This window comes from Barbus barbus (genome assembly GCF_936440315.1).
Source record: "Barbus barbus genome assembly, chromosome: 10".
In the NCBI taxonomy this organism is placed as follows: Eukaryota; Metazoa; Chordata; class Actinopteri; order Cypriniformes; family Cyprinidae; genus Barbus; species Barbus barbus.
This window is the reverse complement of record NC_136738.1, coordinates 14,278,993-14,290,538: the sequence shown is the minus strand read 5'-3', so window position 1 is coordinate 14,290,538 and position 11,546 is coordinate 14,278,993. Positions and strand designations below refer to the sequence as shown.

The 11,546-nt window shown below is 36.2% G+C and overlaps 1 protein-coding gene across 1 annotated transcript; it reads right to left on the bottom strand.

Moving 5' to 3' along the window:
• Positions 1-384: 384 nt before the first annotated feature.
• Positions 385-2,906, bottom strand: otc (ornithine transcarbamylase; the record flags this gene model as incomplete). Its single annotated transcript, XM_079426602.1, has 10 exons — positions 385-444; positions 528-665; positions 777-926; positions 1,185-1,238; positions 1,349-1,471; positions 1,546-1,699; positions 1,790-1,877; positions 2,019-2,100; positions 2,201-2,339; positions 2,836-2,906. The coding sequence occupies 10 exons, from the start codon at positions 2,904-2,906 to the stop codon at positions 385-387; spliced, it is 1,059 nt and encodes a 352-aa protein (XP_079282728.1).
• Between the last annotated feature and the right edge of the window lie 8,640 nt (positions 2,907-11,546).

Genomic DNA, 11,546 nt, shown 5'->3' with positions numbered 1-11,546 from the left:
AGTGCATTTTGCAACCCCTTTCTGTTGTAAAAAAAAAGTTAATTGCAGTATCCATACAACCCCTTGTAATTGAAATCTGAATATATCAAATGTGATAACATACTAGTATTTCTCACAATGTCACAGTACCCTCTATAGGTCTTAAAGGTTTTTGCCTCACTGAAATATTTAAATGATTTAATTTTGTAAGAAGTATTTTTCACACATTAAATAAAAGTATTTAATCATTTAAAGCAATTGTTTATTTCTTCATTTCTTCCTTCTTTCTTAACCCCCCCCCCCCCCCCCCCATTGGCCTAGAATGATAAATATAATCATTTGTGATTATAGATGACAGACAGATGACAGTATTCTGTTTTTAGTGTTTTTTTCTCCACATATTTTTTAAAATTTGAGTTTGGGAATTTGTGGCGTATAGTCTGTCAGGATGCACACAATCAACCCCTGGAAAAAAACAAAATAAAACAGAAACTATTACTTGCTTTGCATTAATTAATAATACTCACATTTTTACATATACAATTTACCATAATGGTCCACTTGCGGTTCTCAGCCTCTGTGAACACAAGGGAACGTGGTGAGTAGAAAACTTCATCGTCTACTTCCTCTGCTTTACGTGGGAGACAGTGCAGAAATGTCCAGTCTGGTGCAGCCACACTCCCTGTCTGTCAACCAATCAACAGAAACATGAAAACTACCATAATGGAATTAAAAGTCTGTCTATTTACAAAAATAGATTAGATCAGACCAGAAGAAGTTGATGGATATTTCTCTACCTGCATGGTAATCTGGTAACCATGGAAATCTTTTAGTCTTTCCTTCTTCTCCTGCTCTTGGCCCATGCTCACCCAAGTGTCAGTAACCAGCACACTACTGTCCCGTGCTGCCTCCATTGGATCCATCAGGAATTGCAACTTGGTACCAAACTACAGCATGAATATCACAATTAGGTAAACGTACTGTAACTGCATACTGTAAATGAGCTAGGGATCATAAAAAACATCACACATGATCAAGATTTCTTGTGTTTTTGAAGAGAATTAATAAAGAGAAATAATAATTTCACATACACAGTCAAATATATAATGCAAATGCATGGTAGATAAAGTAAACATTATAAAAAATATGCTTAATTACATTGTGGATCTTATGAGTAAATCTGATCATGACTTCTCAGTCTATACCTGCTTAGACAGAAGCTGAGCCTCTTGAGTGACGTTAGCATCTGGCTCATAACCCTAAAAGAAAAAAGGTTAATTAAAAGGGTTATATATAAAAAAATAAAATAAAATAAAAACTTTTGAATGGTTGTATATGCATGTATAAAACAGATCTGAAGAAGGCGGACCTTGGGTGTGGCCACTTTTAGATTGACACCTAGTTTAGCCAATGACATCATAAAGGAGTGAAGAACATTGTTTCCATCACCTATCCAAGCCAAAGTGAGGCCTTTTAATGAGCCATAGTGCTCCTGTAGGAGTGAAAAAGAACATGTGAGTGCATGTACTTAAATGAATGTGTGTGTATGTATCAGTGAGTGAGTACCTGTAGTGTCAATAGGTCAGCCAGAACCTGTATAGGGTGGTAGAGGTCAGATAGGCCATTGATGATTGGTATAGAAGCGTCTTTATCAAGGTGCTCCAGAGATGAGTGACTATACACCCGAGCTAACACAACATCTGCCAAACCAGAGAACACCCTGCCATACAAACACACCCACATATCAGACCATGTTAAAGCCTCTGTGAATTGTGTCTACATAGTGTTTACAATGTGTGTGATTTCAGACCTGGCTGTGTCTGTGGTGCTCTCATTGACTCCTAGATGAATATCCTGGGGTGTGAGAAAACATGGATGGCCACCCAACAGAGAAAACCCTTAGAGAGAAAGAGAGATAGAGAGAGAAACTGTCTATGTGTCAAATCTTTTGTTCTGTACCCATCACTATTCATTCATTTTGTTCAGAGACCGCACTAATAAATTTAAGCCCTTTCACAGGCTCAAACTTTGAATGACACCTGTTTCAGTGGACATGCGGGTCCTAGTGCTCCTCTTCTCAAATATCATGGCAATAGATTTGCTTTGAAGTAATGGGACATACTGTACATAAAAAGATGAATACATGAACATTGTTTATTATATCAGTCCTGAGAATGGGAATATTATTGATCAGTAACTTTAACAGTATATTTTGTAGTACCTCGCCCCTGTGTTTTATTCGATGTTTAAGGTCAGCGGAAACCCACAGGATATGTTTAATTTCCTCTGCATTAAAATCCTTCAGTGTTAGAAAGCTGCGACCCCTCAGGTTAATACCGTCCAGAGCTGCTTTTCCCACTCTGTGGACATGAAATACACATGGTACAGATGGAAAATTACTTGAGCATAAAAAAACAACTCAAATAAAAATAGTCAATAAAATAACCTTTAAAACAACATTTTTAAAATCTTATAAAAGCAGATTTTATGACATAAATTGAAGGAATAGTTTATTTATATATTCACAAATATTTTCCAAGCACAAAGATTATTTAAAATGGTTAACAACTTAAATGGGTAAATAAATAAATAAATAAATAAATAAATAAGAGTCTAAATAATACATGTTATTTTTTTTAAACGGCCATGTTATTAGCCAGCTACTCTTTTTATTAATTAAAATGTGTCCATCAAAATTCTTCTTATTTTTCAACTTGTAACTTTCATTACATCCACGACTGTGTAATTAATTAATTCTCTGTTAACCATTATGCAATGTAATAATTAATATTATTAATGAATGTTATTATACAAAGTCACTCAAAATGTTAGACAGCCGTAAAATGACCAACTCACCTAAAATTCCTGCTTTGGCAACATTTTGCAGATTTCAGACTAAAATATATTCTGTTTTTGAAAGCAAACATTTTACTGACATACATACAGAGTTCAGAGCGGCACAGCCAAATCAAATCATTTCCACGCGCTCCCTGCCATGCAGCATTAGGGGCGTGGCTAACGGGACGGAAAGGGGGCGGGACAAGTAAGTGTGCGTGATGAGTGACAGCTCTAGTGCACGTACTCTTTTATTCCACCCGCTTCCACAGACCGTGCCATCGTGTGAAACTCTCTCTCTCTCTCTCTCTCTCTCTCTCTCTACTACACCTTCTTTAAAATGTTCCATTAATATAATATATATCTCTTTTCTTCATTAATCAAATAACTGTAAAGTTACAACAAAGAGCAAACCCTGATTAGGATTTTCTTTCTTTTTTCGGTTGCCAGGGTAACGTTTACTTCCGGTTCAGCTGTAACTCTTCAGCAGGGAACAGCTGACAGTTCAGGAATGTCATCTGCAGAACAGAGGTGTAGGAGGTGATGACAGGAGAAACAGACACAGAAATACCAGGTAAACTCCACCTTTATAGTGATCTATCTATCTATCTATCTATCTATCTATCTATCTATCTATCTATCTATCTATCTATCTATCTATCTATCTATCTATCTATCTATCTATCTATCTATCTATCTGTCTGTCTGTCTGTCTGTCTGTCTGTCTGTCTGTCTGTCTGTCTGTCTGTCTGTCTGTCTATATCTATCTATCTATCTGTCTGTCTGTCTGTCTGTCTGTCTGTCTGTCTGTCTGTCTGTCTGTCTGTCCGTCCGTCCGTCCGTCCGTCCGTCCGTCCGTCCGTCCGTCCGTCCGTCCATCCATCTGTCTATCTATCTATCTGTCTATCTATCTGTCTGTCTGTCTGTCTCTCTGTCTGTCTAGTTATCTGTCTATCTATGTAGGTATGTGTATTTTACAAGCACATGCTTGTAAGACACAGTATGTGACACCATAATCATGTCTTTGAGCTCCTAGAGCATTACCCACACAGGCTATTCTGGGAAGCTGGAAGCTTTCTAAGGATTTAAACGGACCATCTTGCTGAGCGTGTGGAGGTTTGCTCTTTGCTCCATGTGAACATCTGTTACTGAGGGCATATAGTGCCCTCCAAAAGTATTGGAACAGTAAAGACAAAATTGCTCTGTTGGCTGTGGAGTCAAGACATTTACAAATATGATCAAAAGATGAATATGAGACAAAACTACAGAATGTAACATTTTATTATTGGGTGATTCAACACATAGATGTTTTACCAGCTAAGAAGTTCAGCACTTTTAGAGTTTCATCCCTCTATCTGATGTGAGCATAAGTATTGGATCAGTTGCCTCACAGGTCTTTCTAAGTGATCAGCTGTGTCCTGTTGCATTAATTCTTCAGATATTAAAAGCAGGGAATGTGTCATATCAGTTACAGTATATCCATTACTTCTGCATTATGAATCTTGGATTTGATGATGACGCACACAAACTAGGAAGACGACGAGGGAGCTGACTTTGAGAGAAAAGCAAGCAATTTGGATGCTAAATGAAAAGAGGAAGTCAATAGAGCTCTAGCAAAAACAAAGGGCATGGAGAAATCAAGAGTTTGAAAACCACCAGCGACACCAGCAACCAACAACAACCTGATTGGCTGAGAAAACAACAGTAGTTCATGACAAACAAATCATAAAAGCTGTGAAAATGAACCCTAAAAGACATGTCTGTAAAATCACCAACAAATTCCAGAAAGCTGGGGTGATGCTCTGACAATCTACTGTCCTCAGGAGACTTTGACACAGAATTACAGATGCTACACAGCAAGATGCAAACCTCTGACCAGCACCAAAAATAGAAAGGCAAGATTAGAGTTTGCAAAAAAGCACAAAGGTGAGCCAGAAGAGTTTTGGAACTGTGTTTATGGACCGATGAGACAAAGATGAACCTTTATCTAAGTGATGGGAAAGCAAAAATGTAGGGAATAAAAAGGGAACTGCAATGATCCCAAGCATACAGCCTCATCGGTAAAGCATGGTGGAGGTGGTGGTGTCATGGTTTGGGCATGCATGGCTGCCTCTGGAGCCGCCCTCTCAACTTTACTGATGACTTAATGTATGATGACAGTAGCAGAATGAATTTGGAAGGGAAACCATCTTGCCTACCAATATTCAAGAAAATGCCCCAGATTCATTGGGAAGTGCTTCATATTGCATCAGGACAATGACCCAAAACACCCTGTCAGTTCAGTCAAGGAATTTATAAGGGCAAAGAAATGGAAAGTCTTAGATTGCCCAAGTCAATCTCCAGATTTAAATCAAGTCACCTTTATTTATATAGCGCTTTTAACAATACAGATTGTGTCAAAGCCACTTAACAGTATCAGATTGGAGGATAGAGTGTCAGTAATGTATAAAAATAAGATTAAACACTCAATTTTCAGTTAAAGCCATTTCATTATTGAATTCAGTGATGTCATTGTCTAGCTCAGTTTAGTTTAAATAGTATCTGTGAAATCAAATTGATGGTAATCGCTAGAAATCAAGTGTCCCCAACTGAGCAAGCCAGAGGCGACAGTGGCAAGGAACCAAAACTCCCGCTGTGACAGAATAGAGAAAAAAACCTTGGGAGAAACCAGGCTCAGTCGGGGGGCCAGTTCTCCTCTGGCCAGGATATTATTGTTTATTTATTGTTTACTTATTAATTTAACTAAAATTTTAAATGTATAAATGTATTATATTTCTATTTTTATATTGTTGCAATTTCTAACAATAATAGTATTATTTAGTTAGGTGTTTTATTGTATTTTTAGTCGAGGTCTTCATACTTCCTGGTTCTAGTAAGAACTCTAACTGCTGCATTTTGGACCAGATTTAAATCTGATTGAACATGAATTTCACCAGCTGAAGAGGAGAGTAAAGGCAGAAACTACCCAAAACAAGCAACAATTGGAATTGGCTGCAATAAAGGCTGGGAAAAGTATTTCAAAGGATGAGACCAAGAGTCTGGTGATGTGTATAGATATTATTATATTACCAAGAGTCTGGTGATTGTGCGCAAGGGCTCTGCAACTAAATAATAGCTTTTAATCTTTTATATCTGCCTTATGTTCAACTGTCCCAATACTTATGCTCACATCAATGAGTGGGATGAACTCTAAAAGTGCTGTTCGTTTTATTTGGTAAAACGTATGTGTTGAAACGGCTAATAATAAAATGTGACATTCTGTAATTTTGTCTCATCTTCATCTTTTAATCATATTTGCAAATGTCTTGACTCCACAGCCAACAGAGCAATTTTGTCTTTGCTGTTCCAATACTCATGGAGGGGACTGTATGTTGTACTGAACTTCTATGTTTCCTTATTGCAGAAACAGGTGCTGTATTCACCTTCGGAAAGAGTAAAATAGCGAACAATGTACCCAGCAGGTTATGGATAAAGAATGATATACCTGTGCACATCTCATGTGGACAGTCACACTCTGCCTTTGTAACAGGTTGTAATCTCTCTATATTCACCTTGTAATTTAATAACTGTAGCTATATTTTGTAATATAAGTCTCTTTAATTATCTCTTTTCAGAGCAGGGCCGTTTGTTTGTGTTTGGAAATAATAACAGAGGTCAGCTTGGTCTTCAAATCAAAGGACCGGTGAATAAACCAACCTGTGTTAAAGGTGAGACACAGACATGCATGCGTGCTGTTTTATAAAGATCACACTCTGTGTTCTTATTCACCTTTTTATTTGTCTACACAGTTCTTAAAGGGGAGAGAGCTCAGTTTGTTGCCTGCGGGACTGATCACACACTCGTATGCACCTGTATGTAAAGCTTTTTATTCAGAGGCAAACTGCAGTTCAAAACTTTTGTAACATTATAAATGTCTTTACTGTCACTTTTAATCAATTTAATGAGTGCTTGCTGAATAAAATTATTAATTCTAAAATATAAAAAAGTCTTACTGACCCCTATCTTTTGAATAATAGCAGTTTATCACAGAATTGTGAGTAAGATGAAATAGGTAAGTGAATATATCTATGGGGTTTCCTCAGCACAAGGGGAAATTTTTGCAGCTGGAGGAAACAGTGATGGACAGCTGGGATTGGGCCACTGTAATGACAGCATTTCTTTCCAGCGGCTCCGTCCCTTTTGTGACTACGCTCCAATCAAATTGCTCTCTGCAGGTGGCCACACCTCTGCTGCACTTACAGGTAACATTGATATGTAACTGATTCTTTTCTATACTAGATATAAACCTACTATTGTAAATACAAATGCATTGATAATAGATATGGATTTAAATAATAAATCTGTACATTTTTAGAGGATGGCAGGCTGTTTCTGTGGGGTGATAACTCTGTTGGTCAGCTTGGTTTGGCGAATGACAGTCATGCCTTATTGCCAAAAGAGCTGAAACTGGGACAGTCCATTCAGTGGGTCTCATGTGGATATAGACACTCAGCTCTGGTCACAGGTGAGAGTTTGTCAATCAACACTATTCACAAACATGAACATGAAAACCATACTGTTATTTATTTTTGAGGAAGTACTTTAGCACCTGGATAAATAAACTGTGGGGAATTTGGTATGTTTCAGATAATGGGGATGTTTTCACTTTTGGGGAGAGCGCAGATGGACGACTGGGTCTTTCTGCTCATCAGCTGGCCAACCACAGTCACCCTCAGCGAGTTGAATCTCTGCACAGGGTTCTGCAGGTGGCATGTGGAGGCAAGCATACACTAGCCCTTACAGGTGATGGAAATATTCACAACAGTGTTCTACAAACATTTGGACACTTCAACTGCATGAATTTCAATCCATTAAATACATTTTATTATCCACTAGATAACAAAATATCAAACCACTTGGCATTAAAAACTGAAATCAAAACCTTGACATGTTGTTCTAATGCAGTGACAAATGCAAATAAGTTTCCAAATACTTCTCGAGGACACTGAATGCACACCATATGATATCATACACTTACAATTGACTTTCTTTCCCTTTTTTTCTCTCATTGTTTCGTTTGATGCTAATTATGTTTTTAACTCTCTTTCCTGTAGAGGGTGAGTTATATTCTTTTGGCCGTGGGGAGTTTGGGCAGTTGGGGTTGGGAACACTTATATTTTTAGCAGACACACCTGTTGCTGTTGGCCACTTCAGGAAAGGCAGGGTCACTCATGTCACATGTGGTGAAAACCACAGTGCACTAATAACAGGTAAAATACACACACTGTTAAATTAGAGCTGTCAGAGGATTAAAATAATTAACTGTGATTATCAGTTAATGTTTTGGTATCACTTTATAATAACGTTCAGTTATAAGTCATTTTTAAGTGATTATTTAATGATGAACGAATCATTTACAAAACATTCATAAGCGATTAATAAGTGATATGCTAACAATTTGTGTATGTTTTGTTAATTCATTTACAAGTCATTTACAAGTAATTAGCTAATGATCATTTACAAAACATGACTATACATTCACAAATGATTAAGTAATATTCTGACGATTTACAAATCTGTCATAAGTTATCTTTAAAAAATAGCATCATGAAATAATCAAACAGATCCTTAATGGTTAATAGTTACTAGTTAATATATTATTAATGACTTATAAATCATTGAAATATCAAAATTGTACCATTATCTCAATAAGATAATTATTATAAATCATTTACAAAGCTTTCTACATCCCCTAATCTAAAGTGTAAACCACTCATCAGCTGTAAATATGTTACAAACCTTCTGGTTACAGGTTGTTTGTGTGTGTATATATATTTACACACACAACTGGAAACCATAAAGTTTGTAAAGCATTTACAACTGATGAGTAGTTTACACTTTAAATTAGGGGATGTAGAAAGTGTTATAAATGCCTTGTATACACCTACAGATCATTTGTAACAGGGAAGAAAGATCTACAAATGATGTGTACCACATTTACAGCGTGTTTATTGAATTACATTTATTGAGATAAATGTAATTCCACTCTCCAAGAGCTGTACTTATCCAGAGTGAGCAAAAAGGCTGGTAAAATCACTCTGGACCCCTCACATCCAGCACACAACCTCTTTGAACTGTTACCGTCTGGTCGACGCTACAGAGCTCTGTGCACCAGAACGACCAGACACAGGAACAGTTTCTTCCCTCAGTCAATACATCTCATGAACACTCAATAAATAAACGTAGAACACACAACTATAATACATTATCCATTCACCACACTCACTTATTTTATTTTTATTTTCTCATTTCTAATTTGCACATACTTGACCTGTACATACATAGTCGCCTATATTATATATTATATATTGTGTTTTTTTTTTTTTTTTTTTTTTTTTTGCTGCTTTGTACATTGGTTATTGGCTATTTCCTGTTATTTTGTTTCATTACCTGTGTCCTGTCCTGTTACTGTCTTTCTGTTGCACTGTGGAGCTTCTGTCACTACAACAAATTCCTTGTATGTGTAAACATACCTGGCCAATAAAGCTCATTCTGATTCTGATTCTGAGATAATGGTACAATTTTGATATTTCAATGATTTATAAGTCATTAATAATATATTAACTAGTAACTATTAACCATTAAGGATCTGTTTGATTATTTCATGATGCTATTTTTTAAAGATAACTTATGACAGATTTGTAAATCGTCAGAATATTACTTAATCATTTGTGAATGTATAGTCATGTTTTGTAAATGATTAGTCCATCATCATCTAATCACTTGTAAATGATTTATAACTTAATCTACAAAACATAGTTAAAAGTATTAGCATATCACTTATTAATCATCTATGAATGCATAGTCATGTTTTGTAAATGATTAGTTCATCATTAAATAATCAGTTAAAGATAAAGTTATTATAAAGTGTTACTAATTTTTTTGTTGAAGTGATTAACCTAAAGTATAGTATTTACTTAAAGTTGCATCTAAATATATTGTCATACATTTTAAAATGTGGTGCAATCAGTTTTTAATTTAAGTGGTATGTGGTAAGTGTAAGTGGTGTGCAAATAAATCAAGCATAGTGCTAGTTCCGGCTGGTCACGTGAGTCAAGCTTGCATCGACTGACTCTCAACTGATTCATAATGCCTATCATGACATTCCTATATAAGGTCTATTCAGTATTATTCAGAAGCTTTATCGCTTTCTCAGGAGCAAATTACCCTTCTGCATCCCCAGCTCCTCCTTTTATCACCTTTCCTCCTTTTGTAGTCATTTCATACACATCCCATTATTTTAGTTCACATTTAACAGTTCCAAAAAAATGAACATATAGTTTATATAGGTTATATATATATATTTATGGATTATATAGTTATATAGTATTTAAATGCAAGCATTCTCTATGTTTTGCTCAAGACAGTGGTCTTCTCTACACATTTGGAGATGGCCGTCATGGGAAGTTGGGCCTTGGAGATGAGAACTTCACCAATCAGTTCAGTCCAACTGTATGCCAGAGGTTCTTTGATTACGCTGTGATGATTGTAAGTTCTCTGATACTTCCTTATCATGTTCATGCTTTCCTATGTATATTGACCTAAGGAATTATCATTTACATTTACATTACATTATTACATTATAATTATCACATGAAACTGTATTTTTGTAGTTACTAAGTGCTGTGCTTATTATATTTGTGCTTATGTGCTGTAGGTAGCATGTGGTTCCAGTCACATGTTGGTGTTCGCACGGTCACGGCAACAGGAAAATGAAGACATTTGTTTAGAGGATGAAGATGTTACCTACTCTTACCTGGACAGGTGTTACACCTCAATGTTACAGGGCCAACCTTTAGAGCATATTTCAGACCCAGCACCTGCTTTAGTCTCACCACAGACCTTTCTTCCCTTATCTCTTCCAACTTCTCACCGCTGGAGCCTATCAACACGTGCCAGACGAAGACAGAGAGTAAGAAACTGACCACTTGAGTTAAACAAGTTAGCTGTTAGACTTCTTGTGTTCTATGTAGGTTCTATCGCCATCTATACACTGCAAAAGGGAGACTTATAAGGGCATTTCTTTAGCTTTGGGCTTGTAACGGGTTGATTATTACTAAAATTAACAGATCTCTTTCTCTTTGTTATATGAGGGTCATGTTAAAACTGGCTTGGAAACTTTCTATGCCATACATGAATATATTTTATTATTTTATCCTTTCCCTGACCCAGATTGAATTAAGTTAACATTTATAATAAATAGATATAAAGTTGAAAATAAAGTTATTTTCATATAGTTTGTGTACTAATTTACCAAGGAGCATGATGAAATGAGACGTGATGTGGAATGAAAACAAAGAAACATCAAAGTAAATACAGAACACTTTTATGTGTCATTTCAAATCAAGCTGTTTATTTAAATTATTAAATTATTTGTGCAAAAGTATGAAAATATTATATAATTGGGTGTGACATTCTGAATAGAAAATTAACTAACGAGAGTGTGAAAATATGTTGTGTGTGTGTGTGTTTCAGGAGAGCTCATCTGCACAGTTTGGTCCAGAATTTTGCAATCTTCCTCCTCCTACAACTGGCTTTACTGCACTAGCTGTGACAGGCAACATCTTACAACCCAGATCTCCAACAGACACTCCTAAACACTTCCAAACTGAAGCCTTTGTGGAATCTGCTTCTACCTCAATCACACTGCCTGCCAGGACAACGCCGCGTAAATATTTTCCTATTTCCCAATT